At 34.7% G+C, this 24306-nt stretch overlaps 1 protein-coding gene across 1 annotated transcript in view; it reads right to left on the reverse strand.

Moving 5' to 3' along the window:
- Positions 1-24306, reverse strand: part of CNTN5 (contactin 5) — a 1361366-nt gene that overhangs the window by 540170 nt on the left and 796890 nt on the right. Inside the window, exon 4 of the mRNA XM_059185809.1 lies at positions 15289-15510. Within this exon, the coding sequence (XP_059041792.1) occupies positions 15289-15510 (222 nt within the window). The remainder of the gene's footprint in view (positions 1-15288; positions 15511-24306) is intronic.

Here is a 24306-nt window from a genome sequence, read left to right on the forward strand (position 1 = left end):
CAAGAGAAATAAAGGTTGTCAGGCTAGAGAAATGCTAAGAGGTAAGATTACACACTGAAAAAATAAGAGACTGACCTAAACAACATGTATTCTGTTGTGACTACTCATCCTCTTTTCAGTATCTCTTTGTTCAATTGTTACTTTTAAAAGCATTTTAGCAAGCAATCGTCCTCTCTCTCTCTCTCCTTTTTCTTTTAGAAATAAAGCTCACTGTAGGGGTTGAAGAGCATGTGTAGAACTTCCCAGTCCTCACCAAAGGGTAATCAATGATGATTCTAGCTCTAAAAAGATTCATTTTTAAGATTCCATACCAAGAATGTATTATTATAGGTAAACTCAGACAGTTTGATTCACTCTCCTGCAGTAGTACACTACACCTATTGATGAAGACAATGAATTACTTTAAGCAATGTCCTTCTATTTTGCAATTTTTAACTTAATGGAATCTGTAACTTGTGGAGATGGACTTCATATATGATAATCATCACAAAGATCTGGATAACAAGTAAATCAAAATACTTTTTTAACAAGGTAGAAATCTTTGAGATATTTCTGTAACAGGCAGATCCCATCACATACAATGTTAATATCTTATAGGAGTAATATTTTTGAGTGATTTTTTTCTTAAAAATCAGCCTTTTTTTATGAACAGACTATATAATGTGAGTGGCTATTGTCTGTGAAATATCAGATTCACACCTCCAGAATGTCCTTCCTCAGAAGAGAATTGTTTCAATTTAAAAGTGATCTGTTGATTTTCTCCTACAAAGAATGATGAAATTAATACACTTTCTCTCACTTCCCCTATGTGTACTCCCTAAATTTTCTGTTTTGCTCCTTGGTTCAGAATATCTGTTTGTTCTTTACAACTGAAAGACAACGTGGCTGGGTATCAAATTAGGGGTTCAGTATTAATTTCATTAAAGCCTGTAGATGTTTTCCGCTCTCTGATCGCATTAACATTACCATGGGTAAGTCTGAGTCAGCCTGCATTCCTTCACTCCTAAGTGATTAGTTTTTATACCTGGATGTCTGTTTCTTTCCCCTTTCTGGATTTGTCTTGGTGTTTAACGTTTTATATAACTATAGGTTCAAGACTTTTTTGTTTGTTTGTTTGTTAAGTTTTATGTATTTATTTTAGAGAAAGAGCATGGAGAAGGACAGAGGAAGGGGAGAGAGAGAATCTCAAGCAGACTCCCTGCTGAGTGTGTAGCCTGTCACAGGGTTAGATCTCTGCATGAGATCATAGTCTGAGCTGAAATCAAGAGTTAGATGCTTAACTGAGCCATGCAGACATCCCAGCAATTTCTTTTTCAGGAAAATTTCTTTATTTGTTCAGTTCTCCTCATACCCATTAGGCATATCTTCAATTTTTTTTTTAAAGTCTTCTCTATCATCTCTATAACAACTTTTATATCTTTAATCTTTTTCTAATTTGTTTGACTTTTTCAAATATGATAGCTACATTCTTATCTTTTCAATTGCCTTTGTATTACCACTAATGAAGTTTTCAATTCTTTAATGGTTTTATTTTTCCCTCACTGTTTCCTGAGCTTGAAAAGTTACTTCTTAACACATTCTGTCATCAGATTTAGTTTGATTTCACATATTTGTTCTTTAAACTATTCTTAGCACTGTTATTGTTAGTCATTCCCTTAGGGGGAATATAGTCGCCCCTGAAGATACTTTTTCAGTTTATGGTGGGGCCCACATTTGAGGAACTGAAATCTCTTGTTTGACCTACTGCCAGCATGAAACTGAGGCCTACTAACAACTGTATGAGTGAATTTTTAAGGGATTATTCTCTCAGTCAAGATTTCAAATAAGAAAGCAGCTACAATGACAGCTTGATTGAAATCTCATAAGAGACCTTATGCCAGAACTACCCTGCTAAGCCACTCCCAGATTCCAGACCAACAGTTTCTAAAAAAGAAAAGATGTTTTAAGTTGCTAAGTTTTAAGATACATTTTACACAGGAGTAGATAATTAATATGCTATTTTTTTCTCCTCTATTACTTATGAGAAAATGTATTTAAGAAAAAAAATAACTTTGAAAACTGTGAACTTCCCAGGAAAAACATAGGATAAAATCATCATTTACAAATAATGATTGTTGGAAAATTTTTTTAAAAAAGTTTAAATTTCATTGGAATGATATCCTTGAGCCATATACTTCTAGAATCAGAATAAATTTCCATTCATTTCAAGCATTCTTTCTAAAAATCTCTGGGATATTTATCTGTCTTAGCTTGATCACTTCCAGTAATGCATGAAGTCTTTACAAACTGCTGTTTTATTGCTGGAATTATATTAAAATAAAGTTCAAATTGAAATAAAAGGTAAGTTTGTTTCCTAGATGAAGACAGCTTTTTACTGAATTCTGCTCTAGAATATATATACTTTGGTCAAGATTTTCCTATGCTTGAATTGATTAGCACATCAATAATAACTTCCTTAGTTTACATAGATTTCCATTAAAATTAGAATATAAAGGCTCCATTAAGAATACTTATGTTCTGCTGATACAAAAGTATGGAGACATTATGTCTCTCTAGATTCTAAACTTGCCCTTTATATTGAAATCCTCTTTTAAACAATTGCTTCTTTTTCTCAATGATAAGGTCCAATGCCAGACCCCAAACCCCTCTACATGCTAGTTAACTCTAATTTATGGCCTTGTCTAGTTTATTCATGTAATATTAACTAAGTGTATCAGTAATATAATCTAGAAGAAATATCAGCCTATCGTGTCAAGCGCAATTACAAAAAAATGCACTTTAAATCATCACTAATATTTCATGTGATGATTTCCAGAAGTTTTGAATTGTTTTACCAGAAATTACATTTTATGATGAAATTCACAGTTACAATGTGAGAAAAACTTTCCACACCATGGGAGCATCGGAAATGAATTCTTAAAGAAAATAACCAAACCTTCCTTTAATCTTAAATTTCTTTTCAACTTAAAATTGTTTTTTTATAAAAGCTGAACAAGTGTAAACTTTCATTACAAACTTTCCAAGTTTCCTAAGAACTGGAGTGCTTTATTTATTAAAAAGCACTGTGATGTATGTTTCATGGTTAAGTGGCATTATGCTGTGTACATAATATAAATTGAGAGTATAATAGACTTTCTTTGTCATTTTCTAATATATCTACAAAAGAAAGATCAGATGATTCAGATATGCTATCACTTACAAGAATGGTCAAAATGTACCAGCCCAATATAAACTTCAGAAGATGCCAAACTACTAGGCCACCATATCAACAGAGGGAGGACATTGCTTTTTCTACCTTCTCATTTGTAATCCAGAATACAAAGTTTAAATAAACAAAATTCAAGCAAATAGTCTATCATGATATATAAATTCATTTTTAATTTCCTCATCTGCCTCTTTATTCAACAGTATTTGTGAAATTCCTAGTAAGCTGGCACTGTTCTTACTGATGAGAGTGGATAAAGAAGAGTATATAAGGTGGTTTTTGCTCAAATGACATATAGTTAAATTGGAGAGAATAGCATAATAATGTAAAACAATAAAAACAACTCTAAAAATTAACAATGTAATAAAGAATAAGGTCATAAAGTTTCAGTGAATCGTCTTAAAAATTCTAAGGTTTTATTAGGATATATTTGTCTATTTTTTAAACTGAGAAACTGAAGAGATCTGATTTTATACAGGAGTATACCATCCAACTGAAATACCTTCTCCCCTTCCAGAGGGAATTCTTATTCTTATAAAAGATCATTTAAATTTTGTATCTGATCCTCCAAAATAATTTATCAGCAAAGGCCATTGAAGAAACAACAGAAAATTGTCAACACAGAGATTACTTTGAGTTATGATGCCATTGCCCATGTGCCAAGTCAAATCTGTTAATAAGCCATGTCAACAATGAAATTCAGCCCAAAGTACTGAAGATATGAGGCAACAAAGTTGGCAAATTGCAGGAAATCTTCACATGTCAGAAGCTAGTGGTAGAAATTCTAAAGGGTGGGTAGACTCAGAGTGTTATGTAAATTACAGGTTGTTTATATCATTGAAGAAATGTAAACATAGCTCAATCCTAGTAGAAAATAATTCATTTCAGTTGTTTGTAAGAATCACCATTTTTCCACCCGATGTAGCATTTGTAGAATCTGAATCTCGAGTGGACTTCCCTAGTAAATCGAAAGTTCCTTGTCAGCATTACTTCTAATCCAGATTGCTCCTCTGTTTAAGAAAGATAAAATATTTTAAACTAACCATCTAATCACAAATAAAAGAATGAAATGCTCTCTACACTTATGTTACTCCTTCTAAACCACAACAACAACACAGAGAAATGAAGTCAAGGACTATATTATTGGCTGTTCATTTATAAAGGGAAAATGGATGTTATGTTAACACTAGTTAATAATCCTTGTCCATATCACATTTCAAAAAACTGTGCATATTCTGTAGGTGTTTGAGGGACTGACCCATAAGGGCTTTTAATTATCCTATATTATCATGAAAATTTCCAGTTTAAACTGGAAAATTTCCAGTTTAAACCTTAAAACTTTTTAGTCAATTAAATGATATATTCAAACGACCCCTTTAATTATTAACAACTCAGTTTCTTTCAAAACTAGATAATGTCTTTTGTTGGGTGGAACATTTGCACATGAAATTTGAAGTGGTGATAATCATTACCTAAAATAATAATATCAAACTGAAAGCAAAATAGGTCAGAGGACTCCACTTGACTCCAGTGAACAACATTCTCCCTTCCAGGTACTGCTCCATTACTCTTTTTTGCTTCATGAATTTAGCACAAAAATTTTTATTCATTAACTGTCTCCACTTCCTCACCTGAATCAAGTGTTAGTGTCTATTATACACTTCTTGAAGTCTTTTTTTGTTTTCCATCTCTTGCTCTGGCTTGCTCCTGCTGTTGGAAGTTGGCTACCATGTTGTGAGCTATTCTATGGAGAGTATCAATGAGAAAGGCTTTTGGCCAACAGTCCATGAATTATTAAAGCACTCAGTCTAACAATTACCAGGAACTGAACCCCACCAACAACATATAAGTGTGCTAACAAGTGATCTATATCATTTGAATGTTGGGATGAGACTACAGTCCTGCTTTGTGAGAGACAGAACCCATTTAAGCCACATCTGGGTTTTGTCTCACAGAAACTGTGAGATAATAAACATATAACCTTGGTTCATTTTCTTGATGTCCTCACCATACTTCTACATTTTCTACAGAGGATTCTTCTCACAATATCATAATTTTAAGGTTTTCTTCCTCAGATTCACCTATTTTAATTTTCTGTGTTATCTTGTGATCATCTCAAGAGGTTGGTATTCTACTCTAGGCAGCTAATCCGTATAGTACATTGAACTTTGTTTAATTCAGATCCTGATTATGCATTCTTTGGAATGGAATTTAGATGGAAGACAGAGTTTTTCATGACCTAATATTGGCATTATTTTTGCCATAATCCATTCTCCAGAAGCAGATTACTGGCTTTGGCCCACAGTTAAAGAGAAATGATAACACTATAAACATCAGGAGGTGAGAATCATTGTGAACCACTTTAGATTTTACTGAGTACAAGCTTCATTATATGACCGTCAGATTTTTTTATTTTAATAACTAAAATATCACATAGTTGAGGTCATATACCTTCCCTATCCTGGTGTCATTTCTTTGCTCTCATTTTCCTTTTGTCCTGACAGATAAGCATTATAGTCAACTTGATACCTCACACTCATGTTTTAAAAAATTGTGCCACATATCCATATGCATAAATAATATATATTATTTTGATTTTTAATCTTTTTACATATATGGTGTATTATAAGTAGTAGTCTAACTTTCCTTGTTCACTAAAAATTAACTTTTGATGTATATTCATTTTGTTTCTTAAATATATAGTTTATTCACTTTAACCATCTTAATATTTCAAAACATGAAAAATTATAATTTATGTATCCATTTCCCTTCTGATAACTATCTGAGTTGTCTCTAACTTTTTGTTGTTAAACATATAATGCAATAAACATGGTTTTATATTTCTTTGTTTTCCAGGTTTTATATACAAGAGTAGAATTGCTTTCTCAAATTTCTCTGCAAATTAGATTTTTACAATTTTCAGAAAAATCTTAACTCTATCTTGGAGTACTTCCGGGCTTAACTCTGAGCAGGAATGGGAAGGCTTTCTATTCAGGTTTTGTTACTTTTCTCATTTTTCACAAGAGTATGTCAACCCTAACTTTATTCTCTATTAAGGCAGAAGGGAATTACCTGAAAAAAGCCATATGTCAGGGTCTTGAAAGAACAAACTCAAAGTCACATCTAGCCAAGAACTATCAAATTCTAGGGTGAGGAAATAACAACTACGGAGGATTACTTTGGAAATACTCAAAACTCCCATTCTTCCTGATACTCTAAATATGGATTAAACTAGAGCAGTGAAAGACTTAAATTATATTGAACTGGGTCTCCAGCCTGGAGACTTGCTACTCAAAGCATGGTTCAACAACCAGGAGCATCAACATAAACTGGGAGGTTTTTATAAATGCAGATTATCTGTCCTTACTCCTGGTCTATTGAATTTAACAAAAACAAGAGTACCCTGTAGTTCTAACCACTCAATACATTCTATTTTGTTGTAGTCCCATAAAATAATTATTCTTAAAGAATACAAATCCCAACACATCTCTGCCTAATGACTTTGACACTGAAGTTAATATAATAAGAGTTTTAAAAAGATTTGATTTATTTATTTATTTATTTATTTACTTACTTACTTATTTACTTTTTTAAGTGATCTCTACATCACTCACTTGGGGCTCAAACCCAAGACCACAAGATGAAGAGTCGCATGCTCTTCTGACTGAGCCAGGCATGCCAAAGCTTTATTTTTTTAAGAGCAGTTTTAGATCTACAGCATAACTTAGAGGAAAGTAGAGATTTCTCATAAACACTTCATTCACACACATACATATCTTCTCCTATTAGCAAGATAAATTGCCAGAATGATACTTTTTCTTTTTAACTAAGGATAAACATAATGTGACACATTATGATCACTCAAAATCCATCACTTTCATTAGGTTCCACTCTTGGTGCTGTACATTTAGTGGGTGTAAACAAATGTTTAATAACTTATATCCATCATTGTGATGCTCCAAGTATTTATTTTATTACTATTTTTTAAATTTTTCATTTTTTTAATAAACATACAATATGTTTTTATTCCCAGGGGTACAGGTCTGTGAATCGCCAGGTTTAGAAACTTCACAACACTCACCATAGCACATACCTCCTCAATGTCCATAACCGAATCTCCCTTCTCCCACCCCCCCCCCCAGCAACCCTCAGTTTGTTTTGTGAGATTAAGAGTCACTTATGGTTTGTCTCCCTCCCAATCCCATCTTGTTTCATTGATTCTTCTCCTACCCCATAACCCCCCATGTTGCATCACCACTTCCTCATATCCGGGAGATCATATGATAGTTCTCTTTCTCCACTTAACTTATTTCACTAAGCATGATACGCTCTAGTTCCATCCATGTTGTCGCAAATGGCAAGATTTCATTTCTTTTGATGGCTGCATAGTATTCCAATGTGTATATATACCGATCTTCTTTATTCATTCATCTGTGGATGGACATCTAGGTTATTTCCATAGTTTGGCTATTGTAGACATTGCTGCTATAAACATTTGGGTGCACACGCCCATTCAGATCACTATGTTTATATCTTTAGGGTAAATACCCAGTAGTGCTATTGCTGGGACATAGGGTAGCTCTATTTTCAACATTTTGAGCAACCTCCATGCTGTTTTCCAGAGTGGTTGCACCAGCTTGCATTCCCACCAACAGTGTAGGAGGGTTCCCCGTTCTCCACATCCTCGCCAGCATCTGTCATTTCCTGACTTGTTAATTTTAGCCATTCTGACTGGTGTGAGGTGATATCTTATTGTGTTTTTGATTTGTATTTCCCTGATGCCGAGTGATGTGGAGCACTTTTTCCTGTGTCTGTTGGCCATGTGGATGTCTTCTTTGCAGAAATGTCTGTTCATGTCTTCTGCCCATTTCTTGATTGGATTATTTGTTCTTTGGGTGTTGAGTTTGCTAAGTTCTTTATAGATTTTGGACACTAGCCCTTTATGTGATATGTCATTTGCAAATATCTTCTCCCATTCTGTCAGTTGTCTTTGGTTTTGTTAACTGTTTCCTTTGCTATGCAAAAGCTTTTGATCTTGATAAAATCCCAAAAGTTCATTTTTGCCCTTGCTTCCCTTGCCTTTGGTGATGTTCCTAGGAAGATGTTGCTGCGGCTAAGGTCGAAGAGGTGGCTGCCCGTGTTCTCCTCAAGGATTTTGATGGATTCCTTTCTCACATTGAGGTCCTTTATCCATTTTGAGTCCATTTTAGTGTGTGGTGTAAGGAAATGGTCCAATTTCATTTTTCTACAAGTGGCTGTCCAGTTTTCCCAACACCATTTATTGAAGAGGCTGTCTTTTTTCCATTGGACATTCTTTCCTGCTTTGTCAAAGATGAGTTGACCATAGAGTTGAGGGTCTATTTCTGGGCTCTCTATTTTGTTCCATTGATCTATGTGTCTGTTTTTGTGCCAGTACCATGCTGTCTTGATGATGACAGCTTTGTAATAGAGCTTGAAGTCCAGAATTGTGATGCCACCAACTTTGGCTTTCTTTTTCAATATCCCTTTGGCTGTTCGAGGTCTTTTCTGGTTCCATATAAATTTTAGGATTATTTGTTCCATTTCTTTGAAAAAGATGGATGGTACTTTGATAGGAATTGCATTAAATGTGTAGATTGCATTAGGTAGCATAGACATTTTCACAATATTTATTCTTCCAATCCATGAGCATGGAACATTTTCCATTTCTTTGTGTCTTCCTCAATTTCTTTCATGAGTACTTTATAGCTTTCTGAGTATAGATTCTGTGTCTCTTTGGTTAGGTTTATTCCTAGGTATCTTATGGTTTGGGGTGCAATTGAAAATGGGATTGACTCCTTAATTTCTCTTTCTTCTGTCTTGTTGTTGGTGTAGAGAAATGCAACTGATTTCTGTGCATTGATTTTATATGCTGAAACTTTACTGAATTCCTGTACAAGTCCTAGCAGTTTTGGAGTGGAGTCTTTTGGGTTTTCCGCATATAGTATCATATCATCTGCAAAGAGTGATAGTTTGACTTCTTCTTTGCCGATTTGGATGCCTTTAATTTCCTTTTGTTGTCTGATTGCTGAGGCTAGGACGTCTAGTACTATGTTGAATAGCAGTGGTGATAATGGACATCCTTGCCGTGTTCCTGACCTTAGCGGAAAAGCTTTCAGTTTTTCTCCATTGAGAATGATATTTGTGGTGGGTTTTTCATAGATGGCTTTGATGATATTGAGGTATGTGCCTTCTATCCCTACATTTTAAAGAGTATTATCAGGAAGGGATGATGTACTTTGTCAAATGCTTTTCCAGCATCTATGGAAAGTATCATATGGTTCTTGTTCTTTCTTTTATTAATGTGTTGTATCACATTGATTGATTTGCAGATTTGAACCAACCTTGCAACTCTGGAATAAATCCCACTTGGTCGTGGTGAATGATCCTTTTAATGTACTGTTGAATCCTATTGGCTAGTATTTTGGTGAGAATTTTTGCATCTGTGTTCATCAAGGATATTGGTCTGTAGTTATCTTTTTTGATGGGATCCTTGTCTGGTTTGGGGATCAAGGTGATGCTGGCCTCATAAAATGAGTTTGGAAGTTTTCCTTCCATTTCTATTTTTTGGAACAGTTTCCAGAGAATAGGAATTAGTTCTTCTTTAAATGTTTGGTAGAATTCTCCCAGGAGAATTCTGTCTGGCCCTGGGCTTTTGTTTGTTTGGGGATTTTTGATGACTGTTTCAATCTCCTTACTGGTTATGGGTCTGTTCAGGTTTTCTATTTCTTTCTGGTTAAGTTGTGGTAGTTTATATGTCTCTAGGAATGTATCCATTTCTTCCAGATTGTCAAATTTGTTGGCATAGAGTTGCTCATAGTATGTTCTTATAGTTGTTTGTATTTCTTTGGTGTTAGTTGTGATCTTTCCTCTTTCATTCATGATTTTATTTATATGGGTTCTTTCTCTTTTCTTTTTGATAAGTTTGGCCAGGGGTTTATCTATTTTATTAATTCTTTCAAAGAACCAGCTCCTAGTTTTGTTGATTTGTTCGATTGGTTTTTTTGGTTTCTATTTCATTGATTTCTCCTCTGATCTTTATGATTTCCTTTCTCCTGCTGGGTTTAGGGTTTCTTTCTTGTTCTTTCTCCAGCTACTTTAGGTGTAGGGTTAGGTTGTGTACCTGAGACCTTTCTTGTTTCTTGAGAAAGGCTTGTACCACTATATATTTACCTCTCAGGACTGCCTTTGTTGTGTCCCACAGATTTGGACCGTTGTGTTTTTATTATCATTTGTTTCCATGAATTTTTTCAATTCTTCTTTAATTTCCTGGTTGACCCATTCATTCTTTAGAAGGATGCTGTTTAGTCTCCAGGTATTTGGGTTCTTTCCAAATTTCCTCTTGTGATTGAGTTCCAGCTTCAGAGCATTGTGGTTTGAAAATATGCAGGGAATGATCCTAATCTTTTGATACTGTCTGAGACCTGATTTAGGACCAAGGATATGATCTATTCTGAAGAATGTTCCATGTGCACTAGAGAAGAATGTGTATTCTGTTGCTTTGGGATGAAATGTTCTGAATATATCTGTGATGTCCATCTGGTCCAGTGTGTCATTTAAGGCCTTTATTTCCTTGTTTATCTTTTGCTTAGATGTTCTTTCCATTTCAATGAGGGAGTGTTAAAGTCCCTTACTATTATTGTATTATTGTTGATGTGTTTCTTTGACTTTGTTATTAATTGGTTTATATAGTTGGCTGCTCCCATAGTGAGGGCATAGATATTTAAAATTTATAGGTCTTCTTGTTGGACAGATACTTTGAGTAAGATATAGTGTCCTTCTTCATCTCTTATTATAGTCTTTGACTTAGAATCTAATTGATCTGATATAAGGATTGCCACTCCTGCTTTCTTCTGATGTCCATTAGCATGGTAAATTGTTTTCCACACCCTTGCTTTAAATCTGGAAGTTTCTTCAGGTTGAAATGAGTTTCTTGTAGGCAACATATAGATGGGTTTTGTTTTTTTTATCCACTCTGATACCTTGTGTCTTTTGATTGGGGCATTTAGCCCCTTAACATTCAGTGTAACTATTGAGAGATATGAATTTAGTGACATTGTATTGCCTTTAAGCTGACTGTTACTGTATATTGTCTCTGTTCCTTTTTGATCTACCACTTGTAGGCTCTCTCTTTGCTTAGAGGACTCCTTTCAATATTTCCTGTAGAGCTGGTTTGGTGTTTGCAAATTCTTTCAGTTTTTGTTTGTCCTGGAAGCTTTTAATTTCTCCTTCTATTTTCAATGATAGCTTAGCTGGATATAGTATTCTTGGCTGCATGTTTTTCTCATTTAGTGCTCTGAATATATCATTTCAGCTCTTTCTGGCCTGCCAGGTCTCTGTGGATAAGACTGCTGCCAATCCAATATTTTTAGCATTGTATGTTTCAGCCTTCTTTTCCTGGGCTGCTTTCTGGATTTTCTCTTTGCCACTAAGACTTTTAAATTTTACTATTTGGTGACGGGGTCTGGACCTATTCTTATTGATTTTGAGGAGGTTTCTCTGCACCTCCTGGATTTTGATGCTCTTTCCCTTTGCCATATTGGGGAAATTCACTCCAATAATTCTCTCCAGTATACCTTCTGCTCTCCTCTCTCTTTCTTCTTCTTCTGGAATCCCAATTATTCTAATGTTGTTTCATCTTATGGTGTCACTTATCTCTCCAATTCTCCCCTTGTGGTCCAATAGTTTGTCCCTCTTTGCTCAGCTTCTTTATTCTTTGTCATTCGGTCTTCTATATCACTAATTCTTTCTTCTGCCTCATTTATCCTAGCAGTGAGAGCCTCCATTTTTGATTGCAACTCATTAATAGCTTTTTTTATTTCAACTTGGTTAGATTTTGGTTCTTTTATTTCTCCAGAAAGGGCCTTTATATCTCCCAAGAGGGTTTCTCTAATATCTCCATGCTTTTTTCGAGCCTGGCTAGAGCCTTGAGAATCATCATTCTGAACTCTAGATCTGACATATTACCAATGTCTGTATTGATTAGTTCCCTAGCCTTCAGTACTACCTCTTGTTCTTTTTTCTGTGGTGAATTTTTCCACCTTGTCCTTTTGTCCATATAAGAGTATATGAAGGAGCAAGCAAAATGCTGAAAGGGTGGCAACAACCTCAGGAAAATTAGTAGATCTCTGGCATATCACGAAAGGAAGTCACTCAGGAATAGCCTGCTGGGACAGACGCAGAGGACCAGTTGTGGCAAAAGGGCACGGTGCTTTCCTGGACTCTCCAGGTGCTCCTGTCTCCCCAAATCTCTGTGTGCTCACCAACCCAAACTCTCTGACACAGGCCTTACAGAGGGTTTGCTACCCAAGCAGTAACTGCTCCAAGTATTTTAATGGCCCTAAAAATCCTCTGTGCTCTGCCTATTCATCTCTTCCTCAACCCCCATAATTGGTACTAATCTTTTTACTGTCTCCATCATTTTTTTCCCAGAATGTTAAATAGTTGGAATCATACAATATGTGTCTTTTCTTTTTTTTTTTTTTTTTTAAAGATTTTATTTATTTTATTTGACAGAGAGAGATCACAAGTAGGCAGAGAGGCAGGCAGAGACAGAGGGGGAAGCAGGCTCCCTGCTGAGCAGAGAGCCCGATGCGGTGCTCGATCCCAGGACTCTGAGATCATGACCTGAGCCGAAGGCAGCGGCTTAATCCACTGAGCCACCCAGGCGCCCCAATATGTGTCTTTTCATATTGACTTCTTTCAGTTGCTAATATACATTTAACGTTCCTCCACATCTTTTCAGAGCTTAATCATGTACTTCTTTGTAGTGCTGCATAGTATCCCACTTTCTGGATGTATCACAGTTTATTTATCCATTCACCTCCTGAAGGACATCTTGATTATGTCCAAATTTGGCAATTATGAATAATGCTGCTCTAAACATCCATGTGCAGGTTTTTATATACACATAAATTTTCAAATATTTTAGATAAATACCAAGAAGTGCAATTGTTGGATCATATTGGTAAGAGTATGTTTAGTATTGTAAGAAACCATCAAACTGTCTTTCAAAGTGGCTGTAAAATTTTGTATTCCTACCAGAAATCAATAAGTGTTCCCCAGCATTTGGTATTTTCAGTATTCTGGATTTTGGCTGTTCTAATAGGTATGTACTGGTGTCTCATTTTAGTTTCCATTTCCTGATGACAAATGATGCAGTCCATCTTTTTATATGATTATTTAACATCTGTGTATCTTCTTTGGTATCTTAAGGTCTTTGGTTTATTTTTAAAATTTCTTTGTTGTCTTATGTTGGATTTTAAGAGTTCTTTATATATTTTGGATAATAGTCCTTTATCAGATGTATCTTTTTTTTTTTTTTTAAAGATTTTATTTATTTATTTGACAGAGAGAAATCACAAGAAGATGGAGAGGCAGGCAGAGAGAGAGAGGGAGGGAAGCAGGCTCCCTGCCGAGCAGAGAGCCCGATGTGGGACTCGATCCCAGGACCCTGAGATCATGACCTGAGCCGAAGGCAGCGGCTTAACCCACTGAGCCACCCAGGCGCCCCTATCAGATGTATCTTTTGCAAATATTTTCTCCCAGTCTGTGGCTTGTCCTCTAATTCTCTTGATATTGTCTTTCACAGAACACATTATGGAAATTTTAAAGTTAAACTACTTCAAAAATAAAAGATCTTTAAGGAGCTAATATTATGCTTAAATAAAATTTACATGTCAACTCTATTAGATGATGTTCATGTGGCAAAAACTGGCATAAGCATGAGACATGAGTTTGTTGTGTTTGGCACAGCAATCTACTATTACACTTCAAGGACATTTTCAAATAGTTTAATTCTTGCAAAATGTTTCTTTGGATGCTTAGTCCTTCATCAATCATAACTGAAATATAACCCAGTGTATTGGACTTAAAATCAGTCGATATAGGAATAAAAATTACCTGCTTATTAACAGTGTGAACTTTTAAAAGATGCTTATCTACTTCTGAGTTTCCATTTATATAGAAGACAGTAAGAATATCCACTTTACATATTTGTTGAGAGAATTATTTAGATAAGCTATACAAAGAGCCTGGAACAGTCCCTAGTAATAATCATTTGTTAGTGTTTTTCTCTGACTATTAATTAAGCTTATATTATTTTGTTAATGTACTCAAAAATGACAGGAAAACATCTAGAAAACGTTATTCAAACCTTAATTTTAATAGCTATTTAATAGTCCTTAATATAATTACTGTCTTAGTTTTGGAAATTTACATTATTTATTTTCCTGTCAGAATAAATGTTAAATATACACTTTCTCAAGGACCCAGCAGCCAGTCCTTTGAAATGCAATTATTGAGATAAAAAGGCTCACTATCTCCCAGTCTCTATAAGGAGGATAAGAGACTGACTTTAATAAGCAGCAGTTAATAAACTCACATGGCTAAAGGAGAGCAGAATATGCCACCTAAAGTTATACCACTTTGGTATGCTGATGATTTTAAAATAAAGTTACTTAAGAAACAGCTGATACAAGAAGGACACTCCAACCCTCCTTCTTCCCCACCAAAGGCAGGAACTAATCTTCCTTGTAAAAAGCACCGTCTTTGTACCAGGAGAATAGAAGGCATCCTTACCACCAGAAACAGGGAATTTAGGGCCAAGAAAACTGACTAAACAAACCTTTTTACTTCTTCACTAATGATTACCTCATGCCCAAACTCATTTATCTTGCTAATTCTTCACAAATGCATTGCTTCTTTGTCTAAAAGGTATAAAAGCTGCTTGCTTTGACCAGTTCCTATATGTATGAGATTAAATTTATTTTCTTGTGTTAATCTGTATTATGCCAATTTAATTATTAGACCAGACAAAAAATTTAGAAGCAAAGAAAGGGAAAGTTTTTCCACTGTTACGTACCCTAATCACATTGACCAACCTGTTCCTCCATGTCCTCCACTTTTCCAGATCTTAAAAAGTCTGCCACTTTCTGTTTTGAGAGAATTGTTTTAAACTCTCACCCCTGTTGCAATAGCCTTGACCCCAATTACAATAGTCCTGAAAAAAAAAATGTTCATTGCATGTTTAACTTCAACAGATGCAGTTTTCCTTTAACACTTACCATCTTGTTTGAAGGCATCTGAGGGATGATAAAGATTGATGGGGGAATAATAATGTTGAGCTGTTCTTTGCCAACTTGGTGAAGAAACACTCAGTGTTCCTAATAAAGGATTACTGTATCGCAGTCTGGTCTTTGAACCAAAGAGGGATGAAGATGAACTCTTTTTAATTCTTAACAAAGCAGCATATGAAGTAGGGAAATTAGGAAGAGCTCCAGAATATTCTGTTAAAAAAAAAAAAAAAAAACAATAATGAAAAATGAATTCTGATGAGTATTTTTTTCCTGTGAAAATTATTTTTTCTTAAGATATTATTAACAACTTCCCTTGGAACTGCAACCAAATGCAAACTACAGAGATAGTGGCAAAATAATATAAAATATTACTTATATGATTTAAATTTTTTTTTTTTTTGGAAATTCTGTTAGTCTCAATGTTGGGTCTGCAAGAGAGAAAGAAAGTAAATAATCATGAAAGAAGAAAGAGAAGAAAAAGAAAGGAAAGAAACAGAAAGGAGGAAGGAAGAAGGGAATAAGGGGAAAAAGTAAGAAAGTCATCCAAAAATTCAAGTTTTTATTTTCTTTGCCAGGAATATTTGGGAATTAACTCTTTTTGTTTGCCTTCTTATTAAAATATCCATTCACATAAATTTGATCAGTTCCTTATTTATTATTAAAAAATGGGAAAAAGGAAAATAAATACCCATATTCTCAGTTACATCCTTTAAATATAGATTGAATCTTCATGAGTAGAAAATGCATCTAACGCAGAATGTATTTTGACTGTAATTTTGACTGTAAGTTATTCCCCATGTTCTTGAAAAACAGTTAAATTAACAGTGGAAAATAAAAAATTTTGAACAAAAGTTGTTTTGTAGATTTTGTTATATAATTTATATAACAATATTAATTCTTAAGTGGGGACACTGTTATGAAATTCCTATATTAATTGATTATTGATAAATGTCTTGACCATAATTTGTTCTAATTTCCAAGGTTTTTCATTAAAAAAGATATATATATATATATATATATATATATATATATATAGTACTTGAAGGATAATATATTAACTCTTTTATGTCCCCAGGAGATAGTCAGGTTAGTGTGTAAAGCAAATGTTTAGAAATGGAAAACAATGAATTTAATTTAAATTTAATTTATTTATTTAATTAAATTTAATTTAATTTAAAAAATGCAAACTAATTATTATGAAATCTAAAGAACAATTAGGAATTGAAATTTTTTTCAATTTTTTAATTACTCTTTATTTATTTGACAGACAGAGATCACAAGTAGGCAGGCAGGCAGAGAGAGAGAGAAGGGGAAATAGGCTCCCTGCTGAGCTCCATCCCAGGGCCCTAGGATCATGACCTGAGCTGAAGGCAGAGGCTTTAAGCCACTAAGCCATCCAGGTGCCCTCAATGTTAACTCTCAATTGAATTTTACAATTTCTTAACGTTGGAAATATTAAAAGAATTTTTGTTGAGAGTATCTGACATTTGAATTTAATGGATGTTAAATTAATTTGACAAAAAATAATTTACCTTTGCGAGTAAACTTTCTCATAATGAAAATTATTTAGAATCTTTGTTTTGTCTCAGTTATTTTTGAATGCAAGAAGCATTTCTGTGATTTGAAAATAACACTTTCGTAGGTGTTAAACATTGAATTAAATATAAAATCTTCTGTTCTGTGAAACTATAAATATGATTTCTCTGAAACTTGAAGAAGTAGGTTTTTAGATGTTCATTTTAGATGTTTTGTGCATTTAAATTGAGAAGATATGTGTAATCCAACCCTATCAGGAACTGTTAAGAGATTCATGTCCTTTAGTCCTTGTGTTCAACTGCAAGCATGGTGAAGGTGGATCAATTTTAAATGAAAATAGCTAACCTCTCCTGGCCAAACTATATAAGAATAGATTATGGGTAGACATTAAATCTCCCTTAAAACCTGGAAATAAATGCAAGTTTTGGCACTTAGAGGTATAAGGAATTGAAAAGAGAATGAGTTTTCCTTCAAGATAGTATGTAGTTGTGGTCTCTGAAATTATTCATTTCTTAGTGTAGTCTGTTTCTCTGTGTTTTAGCTAAATACCCTGTTTATATATAAAAAGAGAAAGAAAAAAAGGGAAAAAAAAGGACCATACCATGCTAGTGTTAAATATTGAAATGGAGTATGAGAATGTGTCTAGTCTTTAAAGCTAGAGAAGGATAATCAGTAGAAAACAAGAAGGGGCATAATAAGGCTCAAAAAAGCCAGTACCATCATCGAGTTTGTGAATCATATGTGTATATATAATAATTATATATGCTATTCGCTAATATATATTAACAAAATGGATACTACGTATGTGCTACAGTAATTGGCTTATAGCACTCTGTATAGATAGACATGAGCCAAATGATGACTTGGCTGTGTGCTCCACACCAGGGCTTCATTTGTAATGTAATCAGTTGCATCTGTTGCAGTGGAGATTCCTTTTTCATCAATTAAAGTGAATCCAAAGCTGTTACTAGAACTCTGACAATTTATTCATTCATTCATGTATTCAGCAAACATGTCATGAGAACTCAGTAGGGACTAAATGCTAGGGATACAAAGGTGAATAAGATATTGCACCGGGCATGAGGGAGCTTGTGATATAGTGACAAAGGCAACTATACAGAACTTTAATCCAATGTGACAAAAAAAAAAAAAAAAAAAAAAAAAAAAAAAAAAAAAAAAAAAAAGAATAAAATCAAGGAGTTATGGGCTCCCTCTGATGGATGGCAAAATTTCTCATCTAGTCTAGGGCCATCAGAAAATGCTTTCCAGATGAGTTCTATCTAATCTAAATCCTGAAAGACCATTAGTGATTAGTTCAGCAAAATTCTGGGTAGGGAAAAAAGCCTAGTAAGGGAAGAAAATATATGAATACCTGGAAAGGAAAGGATGCAGGGTGTTCTTGGTAGAATAATATAGTCAGGAGCTCAGAGGGTGAGGGAGAGAGGTGAGAGAAGTAAGACTGGATAGGTAAGCTGGGACTAATGTTGAAATTGCCTATTATGCCTTCTAAAATGGTAGGACTCTGAAAGGAAAGCAGCATAAATTTTAGAAAGATCTCTCTGGTTGCAGTGTCATTTGGAACAAGACAAAAGAAAAAAAAAAAGGCATATCAAGAGCCTAAAGCTGTGATAAAGGCAAAGATTAGTCAGTAATGAAGAGATAGGTGGGAATGAAACAATAAAGATTACTGATTGATTAAATTGGAGGCAAGGAAGAGAAAATAAGAATTTGGGAATACTCTATGCTACTAGAAGATGGATAAAGGTGAAGCAAAAGGCATGTACTTCAGGTGAAAGCTCATGAATTCAGTTTGGGGGAACTGGAGAGCTTGAAGTACTCCTAGGACATTAATTTTGATTAGAAAATTTTGTAAACATAAGGGAGTCACAGGCTAATGAGAGATTATTAAATAATAACAAAATAGATAGTTATTAAACTATGAGATAAATGAGCTTGCCAAGGGGGAAAAAAAACATAAAATGAGGAATAGAATGTTGGAAATGGAACCCTGATTTAAGAAAATAGTAGAAGCATTTAAAAGAATAGTATATAAGAGAATAGTAGAAGTGGAACCTGTAAAGAGGAAAAGCACGAACGTGTGAAGTTACTAAAAAAAGTGGAAGAGTCAATGTTGATGAGAGAGCAGGTGACAGTGTTGAAGACCTGTGTGGAAAGTCTGGCCCTGAAGAGAAGGGGTGTCCCACGGCAGCAAAGCTGCCTTACTGCTCCACATAAAATGCACAGTGAATGTGAAAGTGAAAGGAGGTGAATGGGACTTCTTAATCTCTGGAATAGAGTCTGGAACACCCACAGTACCAATTCCATTGCATTAAACATGTAGACTCTGGCCTTAGCCTGTGACATCTAATGGTCTCTTGGTCTGAGTGTAAGTAACAATTCAGTGAGGTTTTCCTCTTTTGGGGGCATTTCCAACTCTTCTACCAAGCAATGTTACTACATTTCCCTAATCCATTTAATATCCCTGAATGGAATAATTTACATCTTATCTTTTGTCCTCCACCTCCACACTTCCTGGGTTTCCTGATTATAGTGTTCCTATTTAATTGGGAAAATAGAAGATGGCAGAGGAGTGGGGGACTCCATTTCAACTGGTCCCTTGAATTTAGATGGAAATCTACCAAGCCATTCTGAACACCCATGAAATCAGCCTGAGATATAAGAATATATGTCTGGCTCTGTACAGGGGCAAAGGACTTGCAGTCCTGCAGGTGCATCTTGCCTGGATTGTAGTTGATATCTTCCGTTCTGTATATCCCCTCAACCACTCCTCAACAGAATGACTAGGAGGAAGAACTCCTAACAAACAGAAGAACCAGAGACAGTGACCTCTCCCGTAGACCTAATGGATATATGGATATAAGCAAGATGTCAGAAATAGACTTCAGGCTAGCAATTATGGAGACAATAGCTAGGCTTGAGAAAACACTTAAGAAAAGACACAAAGAGAGGAAAAACATTCCACACATGGAACAGAAAACATTCCATTTATGGATTAGAAGAATAAATATTGTTAAAGTGTCTATCTGGCCCAGAAGAGTCTACACTTTCAATGCTACCCTTATTAAAATACCATTGGCATTTTTCAAAGAGCTAGAACAAATAATCCTAAGAATTTGTATAGAAACAGAAAAGCCCCCAAATTGCCAAGGGAATGATGAGAAAGGAAAACAGAGCTGGGGGCATTATGTTGCCTCAAGCTATATTACAAAGCAGTGATCACCAAGACAGCATGATATTGGCACAAAAACAGACACATAGATCAACAGAACAGAATACAGACTCCAGAAATGAACCTTCAACTCTATGACCAACTAATCTTTGACAAATCAGGAAAAAATATCCAATGGATAAAAAGACAGTTTTTTCAATAAATGGTGCTAGGAAAATTGGACAGCTACATAAAGAAGAATGAAACTGGATGATTTTCTTATATCCTACACAAAGATAAATTCAAAATAGATGAAAGACCTGAATATGCCATAGGAATCCATCAAAACCCTGGAGGAGAACATAGTCATCATCTTTGACATCAGGCATCATTTTTGACATCAGCCACAGTAACTTCTTTCAAAACACATCTCCAGAAGGAAGTGAAACAAAGGCAAAAATGAACTTTTGGGACTTCATCAAGATAAAAAGCTTCTGCACAGCAAAGGAAACCATCAACAAAACTAAGAGGCAGCTCACTGAATGAGAGAAGATATTTGCAAATGACATATCAGAAAAAGGGCTGATATCCAAGATCTATAAAGAACGTCTCAAACCCAACATTTAATAAACAAATAACCCAGTCAAAAATGGGCAGAAGATGTGAAAAGACACTTCTCCAAAGAAGACATACAAATGGCTAACAGACACATGCAAAACTGCTCAACATCATTATCCATCAGGGAAATACAAATCAAAACCACAATGAGATACCATTTTATACTAGTTAGAATGGCAAAAGTTAACAAAATAGGAAGCAACAAATATTGGTGAGGATGTGGAGAAAGGGGAATCCTCTTACATTGTTGGTTGAAAGCATGCTGGTACAGCTACTCAAAAACAGTATGGAACTTCCTCAAGATGTTAAGAATAGAGTCACCCTATGACCCAGTAATTGCACTACAAGGTATTTATCCCAAAGATACAGATGTAGTGAAAAAAAGGTGCATATGCACCCCGATGTTCAGAGCAGCAATTTCCACAATAGCCAAATTGTGGAAGAAGCCAAGGTGCCCTTCAACAGATGAATGGATAAAGAAGATGTGGTTCATATATACAATGGAATATTATTCATTCACCAGAAATGATGAATACCCACCTTCTGTGTCGACATGGATGGAACTGGAGGGGATTAGGTTAAGTGAAGTAAGTTAAACAGAGAAAGACAATTATCATATGGTTTCATTCATATGTGGAACATAAGCAATAGCACAGAGGACCATAGGGGTAGGGAGGGAAATCTGAAGGGGGAGAAATCAGAAAGGAAGATGAACCATGAGAGACTATGGACCCTGGGAAACAAACTGAGGGTTTCAGAGAGGAGAGGGTGGAGGGAGAGCTTAAAAGGGTGATGGATATTAAGGAGTGCATGTGCTATAATGAGCACTGGGTGTTATATATAACTAATGAATCATTGAACACTACATCAAAAAACTAATGTACTATACAGTGGCTAATTGAACATAGTAAATAAATAAACAAATAAATGAGAAAACAGAAATAATCATGAGTAGATCTCTCACATGCACCCCCACCTGTATGTACATTCACATGTTCTACCTTGCTTTCACTGTGTTGCTGTGAATGAATTGTTTATGTCTCTATTAAAAATGAAATCCTCCACATGTGTGCATTGAATTTCATTCCATCCCATCTTGACTGCTCGAGGAACTCTTTCTAGAAAACTCCCTCTATTTCTCCTTCAGAAACAATTTTTGTCCCCTTATTAGATTATTCCCATAACCATACAAGAAGTGATATAACCTTTTAAAAAAGCTATCTAAACTTACCATCCCTCCCACTGATTTTCTTTGATAGCAAGACTTCTTGAAAAGAGCTGTCAGTGGTCACTGTCTTCAATTTTTCTCCTGCCATTCTCTCTTGAGCTTACTGCAAGCAGTCTTGCTTGTAATATTCCACAATAATGACTCTTTCAGGTGAACAATGACTAGGTCATGACTAAATCTAAAGATCAGTTTTCACCTATGAGCAGTTTTCAACATGGTTAACCATTCTTCCCCCCCCCCTTTAAATCTTTTCCCTATGTGATTCCAGTACACTATCATGTCATGTTTTTATTCCTATTTCACTATCTACTCCTTATGTCTTCTTTGTCATCTCAGCTTCTAAATGCTGGTATTAGAGGAAAAAAGATATCTTCTCCATTTAAACAGAATCATAAGAGGAAGAAAGTTTAAAAAAAAATTTTCCCTTTCTTCTCAAGCTTCTTTTCAAGACACTCTAGGTTTTTAATTTTTTCTCCTTTTTGTTAATTAAATGCATCATAGTTCTTAGTTTTACAAATTTTTAGAATAATTTTGCTTATTTAATGTTCCTCTGCTAATATTTTACCAGTTTGTAATCCTTTATCAGTACTCCCAAACTGTAAATTCCATTAAGGCACCAATGCTTTTCAATCTTCCTTCTAGCTTCTACCTTGTAGCCAATAGTTCTTTACTCTCTCTTTTGTGCTTCTGTCTCAGTTCCTAAACATTTCTTAACCTCTGTCAGTGAAAGGCATATTCTGAGATAAATAATTTGGTACATTTTATTCAGGATTCAGAACTTGTTTTTGGTCATCTCTTTAAGAACTGTAATTTAAGAAATAGGGGCATAAACAAACAAAAAAAAAAAGGGAAGGAAGGAAGGGAAAGGAAAAGAAAAAAGAAAAGAAAGAAATAATAGCATATAATAATAGATTTCAAAGAGACTCAGTGAAATATAACTGCTAAGTGACACTCTGTCAGGCTCTGGACTGGTTTCTTATTACACATATGCCCTTGATTTATTTCAGCAAACTTAAGCATCATTTTCTCCCTAATTTGCTCCTTTTCCATTCGGCATTCATCTTTTTTTTTTTTTTTTTTTTCCAGCAACTCTTCACTTAAATTCTAGTATGTGTTAGGAACATAACATATCCTGTGTGAGGATACAGTTGTGAGTAAATATGAGCATTGGTAGAGGATTATACATTGGTAAAATGTTAGCAGAGAAACATTAAATAAAATTATTCTAAAACTATATAAAAATAACTATGATACATATAGTGAAGAGAAAGGAAAAAAAGAAAAAGAAAAGGAAAAAACCAGAATGCCTTGAAAGGATACTTGCCAATATCCAACTTTTTTTACTTTGTTGCCATCATGACTCAGTTCCTGGCAATGAAAACTTTTCTCTTGGCTCTGGTGTCTACATCCTCCTACATCTTGGCCACTCATTTTATTGACTGAAAATTTTGGATGAGAGCAGCTTTGTCAGTAAACCTGTTTGCAAAATAGGCTTCAAAGTTAGATTGTTTGGACTTAAATATGTACTCTACTTCATAGCAGATCTGTGGCTTTGGAAAAAATACAAATAGCTCTAGGTCTCAGTTTCCTTGCCTTTAGGATGGAGATAACAATAGCTTTTCCTTTGTAGGTTATTGTAGATATCAAATAAACAATACACATAAAGCACCTAGAAATTTTCCTGGTTCATAGTAAGGACTCGATAAATGATTACCATATTATTTTTTGTTATTACCTGCATATATTTACTACCTCTGGTGGACATAACTGAATATCAGGCTTATGCCTTCCAGATTTGATTAGGTTACAAAATGAAAATATAAATACCAAATTTTAATTCTCATTTTACCTTGAGGAATTGAATGATTGACAAGTGGAAGGGGGTAGTTACAATTTAATTTTCCTGACAGGTATATTCTCATGAGTAAATTGTTAAGAAAGAATTTTAGCCACTAATGGAAATTATGAATCTATAGAAGACTCGTGCCTATATATTGTTGTGTTTCTATTGGCTAAAGCAAGACCTACTCATCCTTTCTCCATCTTCCTGTCCAGGGTTAGGAAGGAAAAGTGACTCAGAATTCTTTGTTAGAGAAATCTTCACTAGTTGCTCAAACTTTTAATGAATATCTATGCTGAAGATGTCAGCAAAATCTAGTTATACGTTAATCATTTTTTCTTCTATTTTCTCACTGCTCATAGATCAGACCTTAGGGAATGTGCATTACAGTTATTTCTAAAGTGGTCTAGAGATTTGGTGATAAAACTCAATTAACCTGGTGCTCTCACACCATGAAATTCCAGCTGGAAGTTGGGTAGGAGTAAATATTAATGCCTTCATTAAGTATTTCCTAATCAAATGACCCTGGGACCACTGAACCTATATTATTTAATAAAATTGTAGTCTATTAAGTCAGAATGACATTGCCACCACTTGCAGTCTTAGAACTAATAG

This window comes from Mustela lutreola, chromosome 1, assembly GCF_030435805.1.
Source record: "Mustela lutreola isolate mMusLut2 chromosome 1, mMusLut2.pri, whole genome shotgun sequence".
NCBI classification, from domain to species: Eukaryota; Metazoa; Chordata; class Mammalia; order Carnivora; family Mustelidae; genus Mustela; species Mustela lutreola.